Source organism: Leptonotus elevatus, chromosome 6 (genome assembly GCF_054856555.1).
Source record: "Leptonotus elevatus isolate MCC_2025b chromosome 6, RoL_Lele_1.0, whole genome shotgun sequence".
Classification (NCBI taxonomy): domain Eukaryota; kingdom Metazoa; phylum Chordata; class Actinopteri; order Syngnathiformes; family Syngnathidae; genus Leptonotus; species Leptonotus elevatus.
Genome location: NC_141244.1, coordinates 17,451,197 through 17,478,138, shown reverse-complemented (window position 1 = coordinate 17,478,138; position 26,942 = coordinate 17,451,197). Strand labels below are relative to the sequence as shown.

Sequence of the window (26,942 nt, the reverse complement as noted above, 5' to 3'; positions counted from 1 at the left end):
ATAGTTGAAATCTTTGATATGAAATTAAAGCATAAACTGGGCCAAAAAAAGATTTACAAAACTCGAGTTTAATTCTTTGAATGCATGAAAACGTCACCACCACATAACTTAAACATGGCAGGAGGAACAGGCAGCACATATTGCATGAGAAGGCATTTCAGTGAGTTCTATATACATTATACACATGTTTGTACACACATTTTGTAGAAATATAGTCATTGAAGCATGTTGGACAACCAGCATTATTGGCTCATGTGAAACATTCATAAAGAAAAAAAGCACGGGAGATTAACAACTCAGATCTGTTATGGAGAGAATATAATTCTATTGTATCACAATCGTAAATAGAAAAAGTGAAGTTGTCACATACTCCATCTTCATATATAATAGCTAAAGAGATTGAGAAATCCTTCTGGACAGTACAATCACACAACTTCTTTCATTTCAAGCCAAGTCTTTAAATAAATATACTTCTCTGTATAGTGAGCGGTGGCGGATTGTGGTTCATATTGCATTCACGCTGAACAAAATGTAGTGTTCGCCACATTAAAGCACCAGAGGAGGATATTTCACTTGTGCAGCAATGTCATGCAGAGAGATTGCATCCAGCCATTACACAGCACCGCCCGTCAAAATACAACGCAGCAAAATGGAATCTATGCGCTTCGCAAACTTGAAATGGATATTTTCCATTTTTGCTTTAACACCACAGAAATCTCAACTAGACCAAAGTTACTTAAAAGACGGATCTACACGCTACCACAAACATAATTATACTAGAATGTCACAGGAATGTGGTGATGATCTAAATATCTCCAGTCTCTACACTAACTGGATATATGTCAGATATAGCTTACCAGACATTAAGCTATTTAGCAAAAAAACCAAAACACACACCATAAAATAACAACTTAAGTTTCAAAATCCTTAAACACAGGTCAAACCAGTGTTATTACCATAAACAAGTGGATCCTGAACGTCTACAAAACTATCCGCTCCTCTCTTTGGTGCACTGACTGGCTTCGAAAACACTTAAACAACACTTTTTTTTCAGTCTATAATCATCACCCCGTCTCCCTTTCTGCTGCATAGACCACATGTGGCTGAGATGACAGTAGATGAGATGTCTTGCTCAAGTCACTTGCTAAATAGTGACTGAACGAGAAATCTTTCACTGGTGTAAGAAGTCATGCGGGAGTGAAGTGACCCTGTCTGTCGCATGAATGTGTGGTTTTAAACAACACAAACACCAAAAATCATAAAGGCAAAAAAAAGCTGATGTTTTTATGAATACTACATACAATAAAATAAAATAAAATAGTTATACACAGAGTTAACAATTTTTGGTCCAGGAGTGGATTCAGGCAGGGTTGTCATTTCTGTAACCAGCAGAAATGATCAACAACAGACATTTCTAATAATAAAAAGTACATTTTACAACAGTTATAATTTCATGAGAATGAATTTGCCATTTTATGATAGTTGCAATTTTACATAGTCCTTTTTCCTCATAAGTAAAAAAAGAAACTTACAATTTTATGGATGCAAAACTTCAAATTCACAATAGTCAATTTCATGAGAATGAAGTTCTCATTGATAGGTGCATTTTACAAAAAATCGTTTTTCCTCATACAAGTGTGACTTCAATTTTGACACGCCAACTTGCAATCTGACAAAAAATAGTCATAACTTTATATGATTCAGTCGTAATAAAGCTGTCATTTAATGATAAAGTTGTGATTTTACCAAATTTGACCAAAAAAGTTGCTGTATTTCATGATGCCATCGTAATTTCACAAGAATGACGTTGCCACTTTTAAATAAAGTGGCAATTTTTTATAAGGAAAAAAGATGGAATTAATGTATACATGATTCAAACAAACCATATTGCAATACATTTGATGGCATTTTCCAGAATTTTTAAAAACTACTAACAATACGTAATGCCCAATTAATTCACTGGCATCGGGCAGAGTCCTCTTACCTCCAAAATCATCACTTTTCAAGTGAGCCCCAAAAAGGCATGTTTGTTCAACCATTAACAACACGTGAAAGAGAGCAAGCCATTTTCAACACTTTAGATTGGTCAATTTATAAAAAATAAAAAATAAAACGCACACGTGGATTGACCAATAGTATAGATTTTTGAAAAAAATGTGAAATTTACCAAATTGTGACATAGGAGGCTCTGGCCCGACGCCAGCGATATATTAGGCTTTTTGTTTGTTTGTTGTTGATTGATTTATTTGATCAGCTTCAAAAAAACAAACAAACAAAAAAAAAAGTTAATACAGAGTTTAACAGGAAAATAAGTCAATAGAGAGATAGTGGCTCCTGGTCTTAGTCTGTTGCATTCAGGTCTGCAGGGAATTTTTGACATTCATTTGTTAAAATAGTGAAGCAATTATACTTTTCTTGGAACAATCAGCAATATTTGAATGTGTAAAATCAATAATTAGACAAGAGTCCAGATGCCTTGTTTCAATTTTTGCGGATTACCTGGATTCCGATGAATCCACAGTCGTTAAAATGACGACTTTGTTCTCCTGACTTCAAACCTTTTTTCTGGTAAATTTTATTTTTTTTCAGTGTGGCCATGATACTACCCCAAAAAAAAGCAGGATTGTACTGTTTGCATGAAAATACATTTCAAAATGTAGACAAATGACACATGAATGGTAGCCGGATGGTTTCCGCTGTAGTGATAAGGCAAGTTTGTGTTCACTGTTAAAAGGTCAGTTGTGCATCACATGGCAGATGATGGGACAAAAAATGCGTAAAAAAAAAAAAGGCACAGATACGACGGACAAAATGACCACATCTGAAAACTGTTGTCGTCGTCGGCCTAATACTTCATTGACGAGCATGTACTGCCTGCCAACTGCACTCGCTATCCAGATAAAAATGTTTAGCACACATGGTCGTATGAGAGAGGGAGACGTTCAACGCATTCTTCCACTTTACTAAGACACATTCTATGAAGTGGAGAGGGGAACGTATACATTCAGCAGCACCGCAACGACTTCCAGCACAATTCATTAGTGTGAAAAACGTGATCGTCTAGCACTGGTTCAAGCCATCCCTCTGCTATTTAAACAAAATGCTCCACGATTTTAAGACGACGTGATTGCAGTGGGACAGCAGCAAGTATTGACGGGAAGCCTCTTATTCGTTAAAAATACGGGGCAGCTCACAGTGAGCGTGCCTGCGGGGAAGGTACCTAGTGGAAGTCGATGTGCTCTAACAGGAAGACTAAAATAAATGGCGCCACACAACTCGGATCCCACTCAGACTCAGTATGCACTGCTCCCGTCTGTGCCCACACACACTCCACGCTATGCTTCAAAAAGGGACTCATCACCATTTCACTACTCTCACCATCCTCAGACAGGGGAAAAGAAAAATCTAATTCTACAATACAAGGAAATAATTGTGGTCATAACCCTCATTCCTGGCGATTTGGGATGTGTGACAGTGTTGATGGCTGGGAAAAAAGTACATACACGCACACGCACAACCGTGTGGAGCCCCATCTCTGCGTTTCCTCCATTAGACAGCTTCCTCCAGCAATCCTGGTTTGTGTGTTTCAAATGTCTGCGCTGGGGAAATGGGTGCAGGGGTTCCGACTTGGATGGGCTGCTTTCGCTGTCTTCATCCTTCACTCTGCCCACATCGCTTCTTCCAGGCACGTCTCTTCTTCAGATGGCACATTAATTAAATGTTTACTGTGAGGATAAAAAAAAAAAAAAAGAGAGAAGAGGAAATGTGGCATTAGGTGAAAATTCATATACAGCTGAAACCAGAAGTTTACAATACACTCTATATAATAACAAAGTGGTACAACCCATTAGCATTTGTTACCATAGATGTTAAACTGTATGACTTGTGTCAAATGTTTGCCTATCCTTCCACAAGATTCTCACCATCGTTAGCAGGAACACTGACCCCATTGTTCCTGACAAAACTGGTCTAACGAAGACTAGTTTGCAGGCCTCATTGCACGCCCATGCTTTATCATGTCTATGAATTTTCAATGGGATCAAGATCAGGGTTTTGTGATGGCCACTTTGTTATCCTTAAGCCACTTTGGCAATATGATTTGGGTCACTGTCCATTTAGACGACCCCTAGGTGGCTCAAATGTCCACTTCCTGGCTGATGTCCTGAGACGTTGCTTCAGGATTTCCACATAATGTTCCTTCCTCATGATGCCATCTACCGGTGTTTTGTGAAGTGCGCTAGCCCCTCCAGTAGCAAAACAACCCCACATGTTGTGTCACTCCTGTATTTCACATCAAACAGGATGACCCCCCCCTAAGTAGCCACCAAACTTGAGTGAGACACAGAATGTCATCACCAGGTTGCAACAAAAATATAGTCTTGAAGTCACAGATGTGGATATCCTAGGGAATGTATTGATCAAACATGTAAAATATACTGGAAATTTGAACAGTTGGCTGTCAAAAGTTTAAAGAAAGTCAAATTTAGTTCACCTGGTTGTAGTGCATTTTAGGTTCAGCCAGAAATGTCACCCCAAAGCCCAATACTGTATCCCTAACTTTGTGAGAATGGTGTTCCCCAGCTAATTGCGGATGATAGGGACAAGGCCACGCCCCGAATGGCAAAATCTGCGACGAATTGACAACCAAAAAGGTTTGTAGTTACCTAGTTGCTACAAAAATGTCATCCAAGTACTTTTTTTTCCCTATGAGACAAGGCTGTGGCCTGACCAACTGAAGCTCCACCCCTCATTTCGACATAGAATTGGTTGAGTTTTTACTTTTTACAGCAAATAGCGGATTTTCCGCACAAATTCGCAAATGCCAAGCTGCAAATATGCACTGTAATGTAAATAAAAAATGTAAAAAAAATAATAAATTCCAACAACACCCAGAAATAAATTGAGATATTGCAACCGATTTAACAATTTACAATCATACATGGCAAGACATATTACACTGTGAAATGTTGTCAACCTGTTGGAAGACCCTGTAAAATGTCAGACTTTTAGGAGGATAATGGTCGGACTTACAAAATTGATGTTGGTCTCGGGGATGATGTCAGATAATGAAACTACGTCTTCAGTTCCGGACAAGTGGCCTGAATAGTCTCCGCTGGCCTCAAGCTCGAAGCTGGAACAGAAACAAGTCAAACTCAAGAAACCATGTAAACAAAATAAATGCATGTTCATTATTATTTTTTTGCCTGCGTGTGTCGCTACCTGTGAAAACCACCCTGGTCATTGTCTGTGTGAGGTGATTTGTGCACCTCCACCCCAACAGACCTATACATCAGAGCGAGATACAAAAATATATACAATATATCAATAATGCCAACTTAAAATAATTCTGTTATATGAATGGTAACAGGTATACACAGATTATTTGATCCATGCAAATATGTCGCTTGCATTGATAAGATGAGCCACACATTAGCACAGTGGTTGGGAATCATTTTATTAGAAGGAATAAGCAATTACTTTGGTGGTTCTTTACCTTAGAAGGGGCGAGGAACCAAGTTCTAGACTGCCTACAGACGATGTGGAGAGATTGGCCTCGCAGTCAGCAGGGTTGTCATGCAGTGGCGGGGTCCTGGGAACCAGATCCGGTCTGCCTGGCTGAACTACTAAAACAAAATCTAAATTAGGAAACGCAATCACTATAAATGCCAACTTGAACGTCTCTCGTCGCTTCAGTTCTTACCGCTGTCTGCTTCTGACTCTGTGCTTTTAAAATGGGAGTGGTAAACCAGTCTGGGGTCCATGGCTGACTGCCCCGTTCCGTGAGAGAGAGGGGTGGGAGCTCCCAGAGTGGGAGCCCTGCGAAGACCCCCTTGACCTCCACCACGGCTCTTTTTAGATGGGGAAGGCTTTACTATGGAGGACAGAGGATGTACTATTGAAGAACAGTGCATTTCCTGTGCTAATCAATCACTATGATATTTTAAGTAACTTTAAAAATAAAACACAAATGTGCACTTACATGGTATTTTCTTGAACACTGTGTTGCACATAAACTGCTGGAAGCGTTCAGCATAGAAACCAGGTCTGTGAACTGACACCGTGTCCTATAACAGAACAACAACAATAGGGCTGCAGCTATAGAATATTTCTAGAAACAATTATTCTACAGATTATCTAGTGCATTGTAATTTATTCCTACTGTACAGGATCTTACCCCATCATGCACCAATGCCTTCCAGGAGTGTTCCAACCTTTTAACAAATCTAAAGGGTAGGATGAAGAAAATGTTACTGAAATAGTCATAAAAATAGCACACATGGGAGATTTTCTCTTGAGTCAGATACCTGTAGGACTGGAGGATGTCTATGATTCCGATGTAGATGAGTAACCGCTCTCCTTTTCCATTACGAGCTGGAATGCCTCCCATGCTGCAATGCCAAAATACAAGAGATGATTCAGAGGTTGCAGATTACCAACCAAGCACATTTTGAGGTTCAGCAATGAAACTCACTGGTCTTCGGAATCAAAAGCACCCTTTCCCCGAGCCTCCCCCTGGATGGACTCCATGGCTGTACAGTAAAGACTTTTCTGGGCTTGAGGCCGCCGCTGATCCGGTGTCACCGCTCCCTCCGACCCCCCACTGTCCCCGGAATAGCCACCGGCCCGCTCCCGCTCCCGGTTGGCCGGGTCCATGTTGTGAATGCCCATCAGCAGACTGTAATCCATGATCTTGAAACTCTGCAAGAGCTTTATAATGTATACAAAAACAAACTTTAAATGGTCGGCATTTTAAAATCAGGAACCTGTATTTGAAAAGTTAACACACTCCAGCAACATTAGAATGTCTGTGTGTGCTTGTGCAAAATTCCATTGCGTCACATCTTCCTCCACCAAAATGAGAATAATTGTTCAAAACAATTGTTTGTTAACCTGTTTTAGTGAACAACTTCCTTTTTTTTTTAAACTCTTTTAGTGAAGTTTGGGCATCAGTTATTAGTGTTTTGTTTTTCCATACACATTCAGTCACAGCCCATATTCCCCTCCCTCACTGTATTGCGAAATCTGCCTCTTTAATAATATATAATCTCATAAATTTGACATCACATCATTTTGAATATTTTAGCTAAAAAATTGTTAAGCATACAAGAAACCACGGCTCTATAATATATATTTTTTTACATAGACACAGCTGCCATGGACGTGAGAGCCTCCTGGCATTTAACAATCAAACAAGGCTGCTACAGAGTGGATGGTCAGGTTACCTGAGACAATCACATGAGTGTTGTTGATGTGATCTTTCTTCATGCATCAACTAGTAAGACTGCAACAGGAAAAGTCATGGTGACTCGGCACATAAATCTAATACTTACCGGTCATCATTCTTTCTATGGCTCTTCCCCAATGTAAGATTAGTTACTAGTACATGTAAGACGCCTCCAGGCACTTCCATACTTTGAAAAGAGGTAGCACTCCTCAAAGTAAGCATAGGATTAGTCTTTAGTTTTGCTCACGAACAAGTTACCCCTTAAGCGCTTGAGTGATAAGCTTTCCACTTTCGACTCGAGTGAATTATATTCAATGCAAAAATGGAAGGCGACAGGGGTGTTCTCAGTCCTGCTACTTGCGTCTCCTCTAACTTCATGATCCACAAGTGAGTGACGGCGAACTAATGGTTTATCATTATTATTATTTTTTTTAATATATCTGTATAAAATGTTCTTGAAATCTACTTGGAAGGTGGCCAGTTTACTTGGGTGGCCCGCCCAAGTATTAACATGGTGTGGGAAACACTGAGTTGCTGAAGCAGGATGGCGAAAACGTGGGAGAATTTACATAGGACACGAAACAAAATAAATGAACGCAGCGCAAATCATTGATATTCATGTTAATGAATTTTACTAACATACCATTAGTATTGTTGAGGGCTAGGTCTCTCTTAATTATTACTACTGTCAAATGGGTGGCTTGTTTATTACCACAGTGAGAAGAACAATATATGCCAACGTCCATTATGACACCATACAAGGTGCCGGCTAACGCCGTCCTAGCAACAAACAAAAGGGAGTTTGCAACCCTAGGACGCTGGCTGGACCTGAGAGATGAACTACGTGTAGCTTAGCGCTAGCTAGGACAAAGGTAGTACAACGCAATGGTGATGGATTTAAAATGGGACCAAAGGAGAAAAAAAACATACTGGGTTCTGTCATTGGCCAGGGTACGGCGCGGGATTCTCTGGGTTTAAGTACATTATTTTAAACTGAAAAGAAAAACCTTTCCGTGGGTTGAAAGTTGTGTCAACCGGCTAGTGTATGCTATGTTTGAATGACACAAGTGAATATGGCTTTGAATTTGGCATTTACCATTTAATATTTTGACCACATTGGATTTTTCATTGGTTGTACGATAGATAGAGCATTTTTCGGGAAAAGTACAAAAAAGTAACCGATTTGAGTTCATCTAGGACTCGCTCATTAACGTGAAGAATAGCAATTCAAGCTATTTCCTGACAAAAAATATCTGTCTCTCTCTGCATAATTCTTTGACAACTATTAGCGCCAGTGCTATTATATTCCTTTTAGTCAGGACGTTGGCACCATCTTATGGCACAAGAGCTGTTCCACAGAAAAACAACAACAACATGAATTTGTAAATAGTGAACGTAAACAAGTTGAGTTACCTGCTGTATTTGTTGTTGGGAAAATTGTCAAACATCTACATTACAGTACATTATAAAAAAAAATTGAATTCATCCATTCCTAATAAAGTGTAGTAAAGCAGTTTCATAAGCAATGTCCAAGTTACTGGATAAAGAAATATTTGTTTGTATTTGATGCTGGTGTATATTTTGGGGAAATTGAATGCAGTTCAATCCAGGCAGCGATTTTTCACTGTATCATCACTAAATAAAAGCCAAAGCCCACCATTCTGTGACTCACCAGGCAGTCTCTCTGTATTGTCTTTCTAAGAGCGTTGTAATTGTCTGCTTCCAGCTGCAGGCCATCGGGCAAATCCTGGATAAAGTCGAGGTCTTTGTACGTGGGAACGGCCTTCTCTCTCTCCTTAGGCGACACCCGCCTCTTATAAGTCGATCCTTTCATGTCGTATTTGAGGTGCATGGGGATTATCCGGGGTAGTAGATTGTTCATAACAACTATGCGAATATTCTTGCCGCCAGCCTGGACGCAGTAGAGTCCGTAGAACTTGGGCAGCAGTGTGCGCTTGTTTTGGTTTATGTTCTAGAAAGAAAACAAGTTGCGTGAGGAAGAGAATTTTAATTAAAGCCATAAGTTACTTAATGACTAAAACTGCTTCACGCTCACCATGAAGTATCCAGGAAGAAGCTTCTGGAGGAACTCTGCCTCTTTGTGCTGAACAGTTTTAATGATGAACTCGTCATCACTGGAGACGTAGAAGAGCGATCCGCTGGCTCCAGGGTTAGAGAGCTCAATCAGTGAATCATTACACAGAGAATACTGGAAGAAAAAGTGAAATCTCCATTAGTATCTAGTCAGAAGAGATTCATCACATGTCTTGGGGGGTGGGGGGGGGGTGCTTGACTGCAACATCCGCGTTTCTGAATATTTTGAGAAATGCCTCAAGCACTAACCAGGTAGTCATCTGGCCGAATGCCAAACAGCTCTCGGAAATAACGGAAGGCGATGGGAGCGTAGGTCTTAAAACGGAAATCGCTATAGTGATGAGCTGGAGTCAGATTACTGCCTTCACTGGAATGAACGAGATAAACAAAAATACTGTGAGGCAACATAAAATAATGTGATGCACAACCTCATATGTGTTACCAACCTGGGGAAAAAGATACTTTCAACGACCACAAAATCCTGCATGAGTACATCCCTCTCGGCCTTCTGACTCAAGCTGCCCACCGTGTGAGTAATGCCCAACTGAATGGCACCTTTGAGGGCAGAGGAAGTTGTCTGCGCCAGTCAAGAGAGGAAGAGATGGTAGAAACAACAAATTATCACAAACCCCTACATTGTTGCTGCTGTCAATCAAACAGTGTCATTGACCCAACCCAGCTCTAACCTTTTTGTAGGTGGTCTCTCCGGTGGTGGTCTCAACGCCCCGGTGGCCGATGGTCTTCTTCATACTCTGAGTGGTGCCTGAGGAGCCGGGCATCTGAAAAGATGGAGAGAAATGGCTGTCAAATAGTGGTTGGTAAAAGCAAGATGTGTGTGTGTAATATCTGTTTTTTGGTTCAGTCTACCGTGATCCACCAATACAAACCGAATAAATCAATACATGGGATGCTTTTACAAAAGATAACAATGCTCTGTAACGAGTTGCTGAGTAAAAAAAATGTAGGACTTGTGTCAATACTACACTGTACTCTGACCTGAATAAAATGTACCAAGGCCAAGACACCAATACCACTTTTCTGATACATACCTTCTGGGCAGATGGAGTAGGAGTCATGTTAGTCATATGAAGATAAACTATGGTACTTTAAAGTAAACAAATAGGAATGACAACACTATGCTATGTAACTGCAAACTATGTTTTGCAAAATTGATTACAAATTCCACTTTGGCAACAATTGAAGCGGCTGCACTGCGAGTTTGCCAAATAAAGAGGAAAACGCGATGGCTTAATATACTGGTAGTATTGCTTCAGTTGTCCTGCCATAGTCTTATTTCATACGCTGTGGTATTTTCAAGAAGTTTTATAGTTATTTTTACTCTTATTTTGGAGTTAATATAACATGGCATCCAAGTTATTAAATATCTACAAGACCCTACATTCTTACTACGTTCAATTGTCATTTTGTATGTTCAATTTGTATTGATTTACAGCACTTTGTTTCTGCTGCAGTTGTTTATAAAGTATGCTACAAATATAATAGAATTGCTTAAAAGTGTTATTCCAGTGAAACTTTTGAAAAAGAAAAAAAGAAGAAAAAAAACTTTCCAGGACTCAATCAATGTACATGCTGTCCCTCCATTTCCAAATGAAATGTTATCTAGCACATAGGGTTGCATGTCAACCACTGAACACTGAGACCACTACTTTTTAATTCACCACATAGTGTCGACGTGCCAAGTGCTGCATCAGCTGGTTTTGACTGGTATGCGTTGCGCTAGCTCATACCCTCGACCAGACCAGTAAAACAGGAAACAATTAGATTCTTGATATGATTGAGAATGACTCTCTATACTAATCATTATCTGATGACTGATGAGTCACAATAACCATTTGCATGAACGCATGAACACAACAAAATGGGGAATGTAAACTATTCATGTGTTCCTCTACTGGCTATCGAGAAATACTTTTGCTTTATTGACCTTATTCACCCAGGATCAGATTTCACAGCTGTAAAAATAGTGCGTGCTGCTAGTGGCTGGGCGCAGTCAGTTTCTGTCAGATTAATATCACGTTGCAAAAAAATAAATGAAGTAACCATACAGTAATGTAACATGTGTCTGTGACGTACAATGAGCTGATTTTCAAGAGAATTTGAGGGCAGGTCAAATGAGTGAGGTGGTTTCCTCAACAACTGAGCATTCTCGTATGACTGATTTAGACAACGGATTGCTTCAACACTGGACAGTACATCTCTTGCCGATCATTTCACACCTAACAAGGAATATTAAGTGTACCACAACAGCACATCTATTATTGTCAACACAGGGAGGACGTATTGATGTTAGTTAATTTCCTATCGCCAACCATCACCAGTTAGTGCTTAGCACTTTCAATCTTTATTCAACTAACTGTGCCAAAACAAATGTGATAAGCCCTTGTATTCATGAGCTGCAGCAAAATCACTCAACACACAGGCTGGCTAACCAGCCAGCCAACTGCTCACTTACATTCACTGACACCCACATCACTCTCAAGCTCAGCCCTAAAAAATATTAATTTTAAATTTGTTTATTTTATATAACTAATTAATTTCTTTACATTATCTTTTATGCATTATAATTTGATACAATATTAAGTCATTAACATTTATTTATGTATTTATTGTTTTTGGGGGTGCTGTTATAGCATTTGGATTCATTTCATTGAGGAAAATGTATTTGATATATGAGTAAGTTGTTACGAACTTACTCACAGAACAAAATCTCTAGTCAAGGGTACCACTGTACTTTACTCGGAGCTGTAAAATGTGCTAATACTCCAATTGCACTACTTTGGATACACCCAGGCTTACTCCAACACTTCAAAAACATATGATATGTTATTTAGAAATCTCAATACCCTTTAAGTGTGCATGGTTGTGTGTTTCAATGTGTTAGTACTGTAAATTAACTGGCAGGTGTTCTGTCTAGCGTGTACCCTTACCTCTGAAGGGCCTCCTTTGAAAATGCCGCTGGTCCCTGCAAGACAAATCAAAGTTGCATTTACAACATGAGCGACTCAGTTTCACTTTGCTCTGTGCTCCGGAAAATCTGTTAAAGGCCTGCTGGTTAATGAGCTATTTTCAGCACGGGATGCTGTTGATGACAAATGAGGTCAATAATGAGCCCAGACCTAAATGTGGCCACATTTACCAACTAACTGCTTCTGATACCAGCAGCTCGGCGCAAACTGGAACTACTTTTCCCCTGAGCTGGCTGCTCCAGATTCGGCATGTCTCTGAGGTGCTTTCTGCAATTACCACCTTCGTTAACAAAAAAAATACAGCTTCTATTGCAGACTGGAAGTTGGTACTATCCGCTAGTACTGGACTTCTTTTTTTTTTTTTTATGACCACAGCAAGCACACATTATTAGTGACAAACAACAGCAGCAGCAACACCCTTTTCCATGCCATGATCAGTCCATTATCATAACTATACAGCCTTAGAAAATATTATACATTATTCCGCAATTTATAACAGTTTGGGTTTAGCATGATAGTTTTTCAGCCACCGCTTAAGTGGTTCTTTCGCCCTGAAACCGTTAGCCAAGCTACTTGCCAAGTCATTGGCGGAGAGATTCATTAAAATTAGTCAACTTATAAGAAAACGATGAAAGTGTAGACAGAGTTTGAGAAAAAGGTAGCTAGCTATAGATATTTTTTGAGGTTTAATTACATTATTTGTGTACAAACAATAGTCAGTTTTCCATATGTACAAAGTAATACATAAAGCGATCCTAGAAATACTACAAATATCAGGGTTTTTCCTGCATACAAAATTCAGAGGCGGCCACCTCCAGCCTGAGCCACTGATTTGCGCTCGGCAGTAACGCATTTTAACTGCAGTTGCAGTGTTGCTGCATTATAGAGGCGCTATATCAACAGCAGTGCACTGAACAGACCTGAAGCAACAACCGAAGAAGAAACAGCTTTCTTTCTTTTTTACTGTTGTAATGTTAAGTCATAAAAACACAGTATATACACTAAACATAATAGTGTTTTACAACAACAACACTGAACTACATTTACAATTTAACATGTACTAGTGGGCGAATTTTTAATGATTGTAGTTAAAAACTTGAAAAAATTAATGGCAACTTTGTACTATATAATTTCTCATTTCTAGTCCCTGATGGTAAAATAGATGATTTTACGATGAGACCACCTCTGCCTCATTTTGAGCCAGGAAAACCCCTGAATATAGTAAAAACAAAAAAATACCATTAAAAGTTTCTAAACCCAAAAATGTTTTGTTGTTGTGTTGTTTTGTGATGCCACCACAGAAGGACACCCGTGGCGCCAAAGAAGAAATATAGTGACACAGACAACAAGAGAGCTAGAAATGGAAACAGCAGCAGCAATAATAAATATTAATTATGGCCCAAGCACCAGACAGTCTGCAACACTGTGTCTATTATTATTATTATTTCTCACAAAAGAATACTGTACTCTTTTGGGGGAACTTCAAAGTGCCTGAAAACGGACCAATTTTTGTAACAGACTATAACCTGGTGAAAATGTTAGGGGTCCCAAACACAATGCCCCATAGCGTACTCAGTAATGCCGCCTAGAAAGTTTGAAAAAAAAAAAAAGGATCCCCCACCAGCAGTTCACCAAGCTTGAAATTTCGATGTGGCGTAGTAAAGTCCATTTGTCGACCATTAGTACAAAATCCAAATCCCATTTAAATACATTAAGAATGTATAGAATAGATCAGAATGTACAGTACACCGCAGAAGTGAGTCGGGAATTCCAAAGAATTCAACGTAATTTCCTTACATAAACATTGCATCCAGCACGAGAGTACTTTCTCGCCCACTCTGAGAGCACCTCTTGGCTGTAACCAGTGGCAACAGCTACTTCAATGCAGCAGTGCCGCAGGTCAATGCATGCAAAAAGAGATTCTCAGAAGACTGTGCACCTGTAGGAACACTCGCAGCTGCATTCGCAGACAGAGAGGGTCCTCCAGGCAAAGGGGACTGTTAATAAGGCAGTCCATATGCTTGTGATTAGCATAGCCACACTGCTGTTTATTCCACTGGCAAACAACGAGCACCATTCTGCTGCTAACCCTTTTGTTACGTAAAAAGAGCATCGCTCGTCATGCAGTTTCTGTTCACGGATCAAGAAACATGCCCATGCCAGTACCTCGCTGCAGCGCTCTCCTCCAGAAACGAGTCCTAATATCTGGAAAGCAGGACATGGCTCAAAAACGATATTTGATAACATCCTCGCAGGCTAAAGGGAAACCGTGATTGATATTTTCCCTCTAGTTTCTATCGTTAAAAAAAAAGAAAAAGAAAAGAATGCAGGCAGAATGCTTCGAAACTGAAAAATAATAATAATAATTACACTTTTTGGTATTCCGTAAGAATTGTCTAGAAAAATATGCCTACAAAATGGAATCAGCAAATCGAATGATTTGGTACTACTCTGCTCAATTTAAAACAAGATTTACCTTGCACTTTGTTTTGCTTTTCAGTTTTTGATGCCTAATTGCCACCATAGAAGCGCACCACCACAAATGTGTGATGATAAAAGAAACAGAAATTGTTAGCCTAGAAGCATAGTTGCCCAAGTTGATCATTTTAAGGGGAGGGGGGATTCCAATTAATAAATTCCAGCATTGGTATCGCTCAGCAAACATCCTCTAGTTCTGTCTCCAAAACGTCCATGTCTGTTGGGCGAGTACTTTTACTTTACTTTGGTTTATTTCATACGGTACTCAACTTGTCTTTATACAAGTCTGACAGAAATGTTGAAATGTCTCGTAGAACATTAACGGTACGGTAAATGAAAACTTGATGTCAACGGTGAGGCTGGGAAAAATTAATCGACATAATTTCTTATGGGAGAAATAATTTTAAATGTACAACAACCCGGAAACCGAGTGGTATTTGATAATAATGTTTGTTGGAACTGGTTTCAACGTTTGCATTGCTAATAGCACACATGGTGCTGCAGACTCCGGAAAAAGTAAAAGACTTAACCTAATTAGTACCTTTGACAATAAATGAACCATCTGGTATTCACTATACAAAACAATTCCTGGCAGCTTGTCACATGTAGCCTGCAGCGTTTACAAGGCAATATAGGCCATGCATGTTCTCCCAACATTTTCAGCCTACACGGAGAGAATAAGTTATTTCCTTGATTTGGAAACTGAGCCGCTGTGCTTTGGCAGCACGCTCATAAGATATCGTTCTCGTATGCTACTATTTGTGCTCACAGATTCTGCCCATGTGGCTAGCTATGTAGCGACAAAATAGTCCGGTGGACTAGGGGTTCCAGGAAATATAAAATGGCAAAAAGCTTTTTAGCTTCCCAATGACAACCTGTGCGTACTGTTGCCAAGAAACAATGACTCGCATTAATTCATCAATAAACGAAGCCTGTCCAGAGCAGATTAGCGGGAGACGCCAAAGTGAACATACAAACAGAATGAAACAATACATTTTCTTTGACACAAAAAGGGAAACAGAAGGAGCAATGTTTTTATTTCAAATTTTTTGTCAGGGCATTTTTTTTTTAAGCATCTTCCTTAGTTCAAAAGCATCTCGCCAATGCTTACACTAACAAAATGACAAACATCTAGTTCACAAAAGCACAGTCAATGTTGCCAATTTGGCAATCTGTATTTAGCAACTGTATTAACCTTTTTTCAAAAAATAACAAGTGACTTTAATCCTTGTGAGCAATCGCGGATTAAATCTTGCCAAATTTTGCAGTATATACAGTTGTGACTTAGACCTGTTGTAAACTCTTGTGTGCTAGTTAGCCTCAAATATTTTGACCCAAAGGTCACCGTGCCTCACAGTTCGCAGTTGGATAGAATTTATTTCATTTTGCTAAATTCAGGAACATTTAAAATGTTAATTTACTAAAAGGATTGTATTCACGTGTTTTGACAAAAGGAACATTTTTCTGAAGGGAAGCACTTATTTACATTATCTGTAAAGAACATTTCTGTGGAAGCTGATGCAAAATAATGCTGCAGATTATTATTATTATTTTTAGTATTGGTAGAAATGCAGTGGTACCTTGACTTAAATAGGGCCCCAATTTACAGGTTTTCCGAGTTACGAGTCGTTGCTTGCGTATTTAAGGTATTATAAATGAAATAACCAAAACTAAAATTGAAAACATTTTTTCTACGAAATGAGAACAAAATGAAAACGCTTTAAAAAGAGTTAGTTTTTTTTTTTACTTTATTGGAAACAATATTGGTCATGGAACAAGTTAAACTTCGAAGTCAAGGCACCGGTGTTAAGCCAGCCAAAGAAAGGGGAAAATCCCCAAAGTAAAATTATTTTGAACATGTCACTGTCATTTACCGATACGTTTTTTTCTAGAAGAAAAGGGGGGAGAAAAATCAAAAGAACGCTTGAACGCATTCACATTGAAGTGAACATTCAAATACCAATGAAAACATAATGTCACAATGTGTAAAATGAAACAGATGGGGGGGCTCGCATGGAAGAAGACATTTATTCAATTTAAGCTTGCAATGAAACAGGAGAAAGACGAGGAGGGGTGGAAAGGGTGACATGGCAACATAAAACATCGATCATCTTACCATTTTTTTGTTTGGTTGGAACACAAACAAACCATATTTTTTTAAACATTTAAATGACAAAGGAGTCTATACGCTCAATGTACTTTTTCGATGTTACACCATGAAAGAAATGACCGGTTTGACAACAAAATACAACAATCGAACCGGTGGTTTTTGCCACTTCGCATAACAAGACTGATCAGTTAAATAGCTCTGATGAAATTGAGCTTCGCCACAACCAACTTACTGACTATAACAACACAACTTACTAACAAACTAACTAAACACCGGTTCATTTATTTGCTCCGCTCGGTGCTAGCTTAGCAACCTAGCCTCCCGAGCCTTGCCAAATGCAAAAGCACAGCATCCCCCCCACTGATCCTCATCGTTTCAAAATATCACACTGGTGGCTTTTGGAGGTTGGTTTATGGGTAACAAGTATAAATGAGTGTTGGCCAGATACCTGTCGATCCCGGGTCTGCTGTTCCCTCAGCAGTCGCCATTATGGTTAGTTAGTTCCACTGTGCTCTGTTGAAGCTGTTCACATCTCAGCCAGCCCAGCACACTGCGGGTTTAATTGTCAACATCGGCACCACAGCGCCAACAGTGGACGAAAGTGGAAGTGTTGATAATGGTATACTAGTGGAGAGTGCGTCTGCCTCACATGACCGAAGCCGAGGTTTGGGTTCGAATCTCGGCTTGCTCCCACATTCAAAACATGCATGTTAGGCACATTGAAGAATCTGAACTGCCACTAGGTGTAAATGTGGGTGTCTATTGTTGACTACAACCACTATATTTTAATATCCTATTAAAACAGCATGCATTTATTCATATTTATGCTACGAATTTATACTTGTCATGACCAATTTAATATTTTTATTAGTCCAATGTGACTTTTTATATGTTGTTTTTTGTTCAAATGACCAACAAAAGACACGTCAAATATTGCCGGCAAACTGATGAAACAAACAGATTCTACGCAGAATCCTTAGTCATTTTAGAAAAAACTAACTTTATTAGAACTGTTTTAGATGTAAGCTAGACAAGAAACCAATCTAAACAAAAGAAAATCGATCTTGTGGCTTTAAAAGAAACAACAAAATGCATATTAATCCAAATACATATTTAGAGCAGCCTTTAAAAAAATAATGGTACATACAGTGACACACAAAAACAACAATCTGGTTCAAAAAGTAAGCATTAAACAATTTAAAAATATGTTTCTTTAGTAAGGCACTCAGGATAGATGATCTCATGACCTTTAGATATAAAGATACAAATAATACTGGCAGTAGATGAAGCACAAATTTGGTCCACGTGTTAAAAAGTGGCATTTGTGCAAGACAAGTACTCGTATTCAGTGATCGTATGTCACAGCTGCTGCAAGCTCGTCATTCTTCACGGTGGACTTTTAAAGGGGGCATCTTTTCTTCTTCTTCTGGTTGGAGACCTTGGTTGCCTTAGTGATGGCATCCATGACAAAGTTAGTGACGCACTTTGGCTGCTCCTGAGGAGCCATGCGGCAACAGCGGCGGGCGATAGGATGGGACGGCTTCTTTGACGTACACATGCTAACAGATGTTTCCTCAACCTATATATGAAAATAAGATTACATTTAAAAAATGTGGAGGTTCCTATTCATTAAAAATATATTTTCCTTTAAAAAGTGATAGTGTTCCCCAGCTATATCACAGTTCATGGCCCCACTACATCACAGTTTTTTTAAGCTATCATCTTTTATGGGTTTTAAGAGTAGGCTGGTCCAAATTTAGAACAGCAGGCCTTCAGTGTAGTTCCATTTTGTACCCCAACATGCCAGGCAACACTGAGGTCTATTGAAAGAGATAATTACGTATAATAGCAAGAAGAGGCAGAGAAGCTGCCCAACTAAAAGCCAGTCACTCTACAGAGCAGAGAGAATATATGGATGTCAATTGGTATACGTTTCTGCTGCATGCATGTAATAATAGTTTGAAAGCTCATAATGACCAAAACGTCTATGCTAATTTTTGTTAGCTCATCTATGACATTTCCAATTATGTTAGCATTAAGCTAACAATTTTTGTTGCAAGATATTACGTTTCCTTCCCTATTTAATTCTATTTAGTTTCATGTGTGAGAGTGACAAACCGCTTGAAGCAAGTATTATTTGCCTCTTAATTGGAGAACTGTGCGAGCAAGAGAGTGAGAACAGACTCTAAAATACTTAAAGTGTGTTTTAATTAAGTCTGACTACGATTAAATGCATGTAGAAGGGGTCAAACTATTTCTATTTTTTTAGATTGTCTCTGTTTAAAGTACATTTTCAGCTATTGCAATTGATTTATAGTATCATGAGACAACTCACCTTTTGAAGAACGCAAGGTGTGTGGTCTTGTGGTGACCGGGCGCAGCATTCGTTTAAAATGCTCTTGGCATGAAAGTCATAAGGCAACCTGAAAGGCAGTCACATTACAGGGATGGTTCTACTTGGCAAGATAGCATTCTATCCAAAAAGCCTGTAACACTGTATTTTGGTAGTCTGAGATCCACATAGCGAAAGAAGAAAGCAAATGAACTTACACTTTCTTGATGATCTTGCGGGACTGACAGATTTGAGGAGACAGTTCTTCCTGGGACAACGTCGCGTTGTAATCCGGGTCAGGAGACATGGACTGGAAACAGTCGAGCCTATCATTGGCCGTGTTGCCCAAACAACACTCGTAGTGAACCTTTCCACCCTTTTTGCTGCAAAATCTGCCGAGCGCATCGTGCCACTGAAACACAAGCTGATTATTACTATGATTGGGAGGTAAAAAAAAAAAATCTTACATAATAATATCTATTATTATCTAATATTATCTCTTAGATCATTTATTTTAGTTTTGCATTATTAGTCATTTAGCTAGATGGGCTTTCCTATGGTGATTAGGCTGCTTACATGTGTTTCCCCCCCCTGATTTCCACCAACAGTCCAAAAGCATGAATGTAGATTAATAATATACATTACTGGATCCTAAATATGGTCCATATGTATAAATGTGAGTGTGAATTGTTTTTCTATATGTGACCTGTGATTGACCGGTGACTAAAAACTCTCGTTCACAAGTGACTCTGAACATGATAAGTGGTAGAAAATGTAGAATAAAAATCAAAATGAAATTAAAATGTTGATGCTCTACCTTTTGCTCAACACACACAAGCACATCCTGGTTTCTCTTGCAGCACTGTTTATATCCCTTCTCAATACGATTAATGATCTTGGCCTGACGAGCCAGCAACTCGTAGCCGGTTCTTGGCAGGCACTTGACGCTGTACAGGGGGCGCTGTTTCTGGTTGCGACACAGCGATTCCACGTTATACAGGCTGGGTCGGCCTGGGGGGAAGTTGAATTCACTTTCCTGGGAACCAGACTGCTGTGGTCCTCTGCTTTCCCTGACGCCTGGTTGACTCACTGATGTGCTGTTGAGTACAGTACAAATTGACTCGAGCATCCTGGTTACATTAGAAATACAGGTGCAGACAATTAACGACAACAGACCATCAATATCCTTCACAGGATTAATTACATGTATTTTTATATACAGTATTGGCTAGGGCGTAGCATTCAGTACAATACATGATTGCACAGCTCAGACCACATACAAGAACTGTAGCAAATTTTCTGTCTTTGCAATAGATAGCAAGATCCAGTTTTGATTACCGTATATTGTATGCCGGTAATCAAAAAGTCTTAATAATTTTGTGGTGTACAACTGTTGTAATTGCAAGTATTTAAAATTGGTGTTAACAATGATGGTTTGAGACTGACAACAACATTCAACATCATCAACAATATTTCTGCTGATTTTTTTCTCTCCATATCAAGGTTATTATAGTTAACTGAAAACTAATGAAATAACCAAAAATTATAAAAAAAAATTGTTAAGGAAAACAAATAAACACAATGACAACTAACTGAAACTACATTTTACGTTTACAAAACTAACTAAAACAAACTATGATAACAGCACAAATGTCCTTTGTTTTCATCTTTGTCCATTAACTTCATACATGAGCTTTCTTCTTTATTTTATTTTTTATTTATTTCGGTAATACTGTTTGGCTGTACAGAAGAAGGAAGGTCGAAGAGTCGTTTGGGAATTAATAAGAACCAAACAAAAAACGGAGCATTTTCGAAAAAACTACAAACAAACCTGCTCTAAAAATACGGTAACATGCTGTGAATAACATCTACGCGCATAAAATGGCCTCCTCCCCAAATTCACCCTTAAAAAGCTTTCTTTTTCTCTCTCTCTCTCTTTACTTGTGTATAATACGGTTCCCCCGATTTGCTGGTATCCTTTACTATCTACCAGAATGAATAATAGGAATGAATAAAGATTCCAAACATACAAATAAAGCGTAAATGCTTTTGCATCCATGTTAAAAAGTAAACTATGCTATTTTCCCATACTTATCAAGTATTATTATATGCTTTTTTTTTTTTTGCTTTTTTTTTTGTAATTTTATTATAAGTGATTTATTTATAACTGTTTGTAACTGCTTTTAGATGTTAAGCAAATGGAGTTACATTGTGGAGGAAATTCAGTGATTGTATTATTTTTTTATACTCCTATGTACTGGTAAATGTAAATTATTGTATTTTACAGTACAACAAAAGTCAAAACAAAATAAAAACTATAGAAAAATCCAAAGCCATTACGTATAATCCTGCTCCATACCTGGGACAAGTGTTTTTGTCAAAGCTGAAAACGACTGTAGAGGGAACCGGGGCCCCCGGTAAAGCCTCGGTCGGCTCGTAGCGCGGATTGGGAGAGTCGCTTTGGAAGCAGTTGAACCTCTGGCGGCCGGCCTTCCTGCAGCAGTGATAAAGTCGATCCTTGACGGATGAATCCTCCTCACAGAAGTTTTCCACAGACAGCTCCCACTAGACAGCAGAGGTCGTGTAAAACATATAATTGAAAGTCAGGATGTGCGCATAGCTGAGGTCACAAGCTGGGTGATGGAAAGCAGCCGCGCTGTTTGCAAAACCACGTCCTTAAAAGCAGTGGTGAGAGGAAGATTGTTTGCCCTCTGGCTGCTTCACTACGGTGGGCATGCCAAGGCCTGTTTGCTGTGTCTGCGCGGCTGGTGGATAATAGGCTTATCAACACGAAGCCTTTCAAATTGATTGAAAACATGCGAGTTTCATCAAGTCTACGATGTAAAGTATGCTTTTTCCTCTTTTTTTTGTGTAAAAATATGCCAAAAGAAGAGCGCTTGTACGTCGGGTTACTCAGAAGTTAAAATGATGGCCTTTCCCCCCCCCCATCTAGAGTTGAGTAAACACCCCACGGTGGTAACAGCAGATATAAGATATCTGGTCTATTCATAACCATGCTTTGTTTTGGATCTGCCGAAGTGGAACATAAAAAAAAAAAAGACAGCTGTGAAGCCTCACCGCCTGCGTGGCGCAGCAAAGCGTGGCCTCCGTCCCCGAAGTTTGATTCCCTGCGCAGCACGCGCTCAACCACGACTCTGCATTATTGACGGCGCTCGCCCTCCGCCGCAGCTGGCCAAACCCTGAGCGTGGGAAGTAGGAGTCGGGGTAGCGAGGGCGAAGGTCTCCGTGGAGACAGATGGCTTGGAGATTGTCGGAGGTGGGTCGCCCCAGTGGGAACTGAACCGGATAGTTCAGCATGGGGATCTCGGAGCGGGATCCGACACTTGGACGACCTTTGGGGGAAGAATCACAATAAGGTTATCTTTGACTTTAGCCACAGTTGATTTTTTAAAACTGACAAGTGGGCCTGGCCATTTATAGATAAAATAAGAGACTTAATAAATTAATATTATTTCATTATTAACAATAAATCAGTTAATATTAAATCCACTTTAATAAGCCTGAATGATTTTGAAAAATTGTCTCATTGCGATTTTCTTCCCCTCAATATTGCAATTGCGATTTTATCTTTTTTTTCCAAGGTCTTCTTCCTATGCATTTTTGTTTAACACAAGCAACAAACGAATCAAATTACAATAAGAAATATTGGATTTGTTATAAATGATATTTCTTAGGCTTACGATAAAATAAAGGCAAATGAACAATGAATTAAAATGAAAGTCAGTTTATTTATTTACTTTAATTTGAGTCATTCAATTACTTAACATTTCAATTTGCAGTCTTTAAAGCATTCTCTACAACAACTTTAAACTTTTAATGATATTATTTATAGTATAATTATTTTTGAATTAAAATGTTAAAATAATGCAGGTGTAAATTAAGTTTATTTTACAAATATTTTCAGTTTTATTATTTAACATAATTCAACAATTTCATGAGATAAATGAATGAAAATAAATTGTGTTTGCTGTGTTTTTAGGTTTGTTAGTTGTTTAGTTTTTTTTTTATTTCAATGACTGTTAGGAATGTAAAAACATTATATTGCTTGTTCACAATTTGACCCAGGACCATCTTAAATTTGTTATCTCCTAGTCATTTCTTAAAAGTACGGGAACAAATCAGATATTGACCCGCGTCCTGAAACAGACTATGTTAGACCTTAGAGGTTCTGTTGTAATCAAAACTGTAAAGAGGAAAATAAACACATACGTCCTCTCGGTGAAAAGGATGCTGGTCTGGAACCTGCAAAAAGAAAGGCATTAATGGGAAAAAAAAGATTATTAAAATATTTCATCCAATATACAGTACAGTATTGATATCCCACCTCTACCTCTTGGAGTGTCCAATATTTCTGGCACAGCAAAGTCTATAAATACAAAATAACATGATATGTAATAAAATATGCAATAAATGCATTAACTGGATATTGCCCAATTTTTACATGAATATTTTTGTTGTTTGTTTGTCAGGCAATTCACAAAAATTGCCACTCCATACTTTTCAATGGACCGTGTACTATGCACTGGAACCAAAGACAAATAAAGGCGACAAGGGTGAAAAGACAAAATGGTACCTCTTGTATCAACCAGATCTGACAAGTCTGCCTCTTGTTGCATCACAAATGATTCTGGTAATTGGCTCTCTGGAAGACAAATGTTTTTATTATCTGCCAAGTGCAAAATATATTTTGTTGATGAATCTTTGAGAAATACATGAATAAAAGTGCAAGCTGGAGCAGTGTATTTTCTGGTTTTGAGTTTTGAGTTGAGAATCCTAATCCCTAAAACGTGCCATTCTTCATGAAAGCAGCACGCTAACAAGAATACAAAAAGGGCAGATGTGCTGACCACTACTCCACCATGCTGCTTAAAAACAAAAAATGTGCAATAAAGGCCCTAAATAGGTAAGTATAAGTGTCGGCTCGTCAAAAATCCCTTGCGTCCCTTAATTGTCTTGGCAAAGATTCCGCACTCGCATGTAAAATACACACCCACGCATCTTACCTTGCATGATGGCGCCAAGGTCAAAGGTGATCTCGCGCTGCTCCATGTTGCGCTCATCTGGAAAATTGGAATCACAGAGACAGAGAGAGAGAGCGCAAGAAAGAGAGCAAAAAGTCAGACAGTTATGCAACGCCAATGTTTTGTTTTGTAGTCAAAATATGACAGGGAGCCAGACGGCCAGGAAGTATTTAACTCTTTTACGAAACACCCTGTGACATTCCAACATTGTTGATTAAAAAATTAATGATTTTTTAAATAATCATACTACGGCAGTGCTGATTTCTCATTGCTGTGACATTTGAACATTTATAATAACAAAATAACAAAAGTCTACACACCTCTGTTTAAATGCTAGACATGTGATATAAAAAATGAGACAAAGAAAAACCTTCTTTTTTTTTCAAATCCACCATTACTGTGACCCTATACCTGTACAACTAAAATCTATTTATTTTTGAGGAGTAAAATAAATAACTCAGATTATGTGGTTGCACAACTGGGGGTATGTTCAGAATTAACCAATAACATTCAAGGTCATGTTAATGATTCTTATTTACCCCACATAAAGTCCAGTTGTTCTAGTTTTTCTCACCTTCTAGCAAGTCACAGCTCATGCCCAGATAATAACATGCAAGCTATCGGACCAAATTGGCGCTCCAAATGTCACGCCCCTTAAAGGCACACATACAACACTTTCGGCCTGTCCCATTGTGCAGAAATTAAGCTTTATAAAACCAGCTCATTGCATTACGTTATCTTTTATTATGTTACAATACAGTGCTACATTTATTTTCTAAATACTTTTATTTTTTCATTTTCTGGGGGGTCTGGAACGGATAAATGTCATTTCAAATCATTCTAAGAAAGCAAAATTACCGCCGACACAACAAACGTTTGTAATTGTCTGTAAATTCCACAAGATGGTGGCAAAGCACATTTTTTTCAATTAGACAAAGCTATGGCCTGACTACATTAAGCTCCTCCCCTCACTTCAACATTGTTCTCTGACATCTTTTGGCACCAAAGCAATATTTGTATCTGCAGCATGCATGGCTTTGCGACAGATTTAATTTAATTTAATTTCATATTTAGGCACATATTAAAAATACTTATATATACTTCGTCAGGTATGACGCTGTAAATTGTCCATTTTCACTTAAGTAGGCTGAAAAGTCTTAATTTATTCAAAATAAGTACCTTTGTTTATGCTAGTGAAGTGTAGTCAGAAGTTGAACAATTAAATACAGTAGGCTACTATTCCACTAGATGGCAATGAACTTTTCATGACATTTTTGTTTGGTGGAGAGTTGTAAAATATTTTGTAATGTAAAATAAGCACCTTGGCTCAAAATAGGTTGGGAAACTGATTTATAGTACAATAGTGTATAGTAAATTATTTATTTATTTAAACTACAATTGCTTTGCTATGTAAACACAAATAAGTAGACAGAAAGGAATACAAATATTCATATTTAAAAAAATATATATATAAATATAATAAACATAAAACGAAAAAAGTAATAATAAAGCTTCTTCATGTACAAATAGAATACTAAATTGAAAGAGAAAGGGTCCAATGGCTAACTAAAATGGAGTCTGGTCATCATCCAGGAAGAAAACATGACCACACACTGAACAACAACAACAACAACAGCAGCAACTAGCTAATAGCACAAGTTATTTACCATGGTCGGCCGAAACCAGCAGAACCAAGAGAGACCCAACAGCAGCGTGGAGCACAAGCCAAGACGAACCCATGTTCGCCAATGTTCGTCCTGCCTGGAGGTGGTGAAGTCGAGTCAAGCGGGAGCAGCGAGAACACAAGCCGGCCAGGAAGCTCACTCGGCGGGGCAGCACGCGCACTCAAAACCCGGTTTGTGGTTCCACAGATTCCGCGGTCACGTCCGTATCGTTTCCCTGCCAGCACCGCATGAGCCGTTTTATGCATGTTTTTTTTTTAAGTGGTGGGGAGATGAGGCGGAGAGAAAAGGGAGAGGGACGGTCACGGTGGGAGGGCTCAGGGCAGAAGTTTTTGAACATGACTCACCATAAGTGATCAAATCTTACATGGCTGCTGGCATGTAAAGTACGTAAGTGGACTAAGTTGTTATCTGTGAGCAACATGCATTGACATGACTCCTTCCTACTCAATTACAGTATTTACTCACTTTGACAAACTCTAATTAAGTTTTCACTCCCAGTAATTCGTTTCTGATAAGTAAACTAAATAGGCTACCGTACATGATCAATTACAGTACTGCACTGTAGCTTTTACAAGGTCAATAAGATACAGTATGGAAATTGGGACTATTGTGTTTGCTAATAGAATATAAACACTGTACTTACAGCTTGTAATGCTTGACAATGATTAAAAATTAAACTAGTATGGAAATTGGGACTAATATGATAAAATGTCAGTTTTCCACCCTTTTCCTGCCAATATGTCCTCGAGCAAGGCGCTGCAAAAGTGTACTATGTAGTGCATACATAATGGTTTAGTTGTCAAAATTGAAATTTAGATTATCTTTACACAATGTGACGATATTCATGTGAGAGAAATTAAGGAAATTTAGTAAAAGTATATCATGTTTAAAGGCCCCTGTGATGATTTTGCACTTTTAATAAACTGTTATGTTTTTTCATTTCTCCCAATGCAAGCAGCACACTTCTTCACCACATGCTTCTTCTCAAT

General features: G+C 38.7%; 2 protein-coding genes across 4 annotated transcripts; both read right to left on the bottom strand.

Annotated features, from left to right (window-relative positions):
- Positions 1-48: 48 nt before the first annotated feature.
- pip5k1ab (phosphatidylinositol-4-phosphate 5-kinase, type I, alpha, b) lies at positions 49-17,721 on the bottom strand. 2 transcript variants are annotated; one of them, XM_086077447.1, is made up of 16 exons: positions 17,343-17,721; positions 12,268-12,302; positions 10,006-10,098; positions 9,766-9,896; positions 9,569-9,686; positions 9,282-9,434; positions 8,898-9,197; positions 6,473-6,708; positions 6,306-6,389; positions 6,176-6,224; positions 5,981-6,065; positions 5,702-5,872; positions 5,495-5,624; positions 5,221-5,283; positions 5,032-5,131; positions 49-3,725 (listed from the first exon to the last, which is right to left on the bottom strand). In XM_086077447.1, the coding sequence occupies exons 1-16, from the start codon at positions 17,380-17,382 to the stop codon at positions 3,723-3,725; spliced, it is 1,791 nt and encodes a 596-aa protein (XP_085933573.1). In that variant the 5' UTR covers positions 17,383-17,721; the 3' UTR covers positions 49-3,722. The 2 variants fall into 2 exon arrangements, with proteins under 2 accessions (XP_085933573.1, XP_085933572.1); XM_086077446.1 differs by having other exon boundaries at positions 5,495-5,621; positions 17,343-17,397.
- A 153-nt stretch (positions 17,722-17,874) lies between these two features.
- On the bottom strand, positions 17,875-26,208 carry ecm1b (extracellular matrix protein 1b). 2 transcript variants are annotated; one of them, XM_086077448.1, is made up of 11 exons: positions 25,936-26,208; positions 24,251-24,307; positions 23,821-23,889; positions 23,572-23,613; positions 23,457-23,489; positions 22,305-22,579; positions 21,586-21,791; positions 20,044-20,323; positions 19,445-19,638; positions 19,230-19,317; positions 17,875-18,473 (listed from the first exon to the last, which is right to left on the bottom strand). In XM_086077448.1, the coding sequence occupies exons 1-11, from the start codon at positions 26,006-26,008 to the stop codon at positions 18,294-18,296; spliced, it is 1,497 nt and encodes a 498-aa protein (XP_085933574.1). In that variant the 5' UTR covers positions 26,009-26,208; the 3' UTR covers positions 17,875-18,293. The 2 variants fall into 2 exon arrangements, with proteins under 2 accessions (XP_085933574.1, XP_085933575.1); XM_086077449.1 differs by having other exon boundaries at positions 23,578-23,613.
- Between the last annotated feature and the right edge of the window lie 734 nt (positions 26,209-26,942).

Excerpts from the sequence above, each read along its gene's own strand:
- pip5k1ab (XM_086077447.1), bottom strand. The coding sequence starts at position 17,382 with ATGGCGACTGCTGAGGGAACAGCAGACCCGGGATCGACAG. Across the intron at positions 9,687-9,765 it reads GAAAGTATCTTTTTCCCCAG|TGAAGGCAGTAATCTGACTC; the intron begins GTTGGTAACACA and ends CGTTCATTCCAG. Across the intron at positions 6,709-8,897 it reads CAATACAGAGAGACTGCCTG|CTCTTGCAGAGTTTCAAGAT; the intron begins GTGAGTCACAGA and ends TACATTATAAAG.
- ecm1b (XM_086077448.1), bottom strand. The coding sequence starts at position 26,008 with ATGGGTTCGTCTTGGCTTGTGCTCCACGCTGCTGTTGGGTCTCTCTTG. Across the intron at positions 19,639-20,043 it reads TTGTGTGTGTTGAGCAAAAG|TGGCACGATGCGCTCGGCAG; the intron begins GTAGAGCATCAA and ends CTTGTGTTTCAG. Across the intron at positions 19,318-19,444 it reads CGCAAGATCATCAAGAAAGT|GTTGCCTTATGACTTTCATG; the intron begins GTAAGTTCATTT and ends ACTGCCTTTCAG.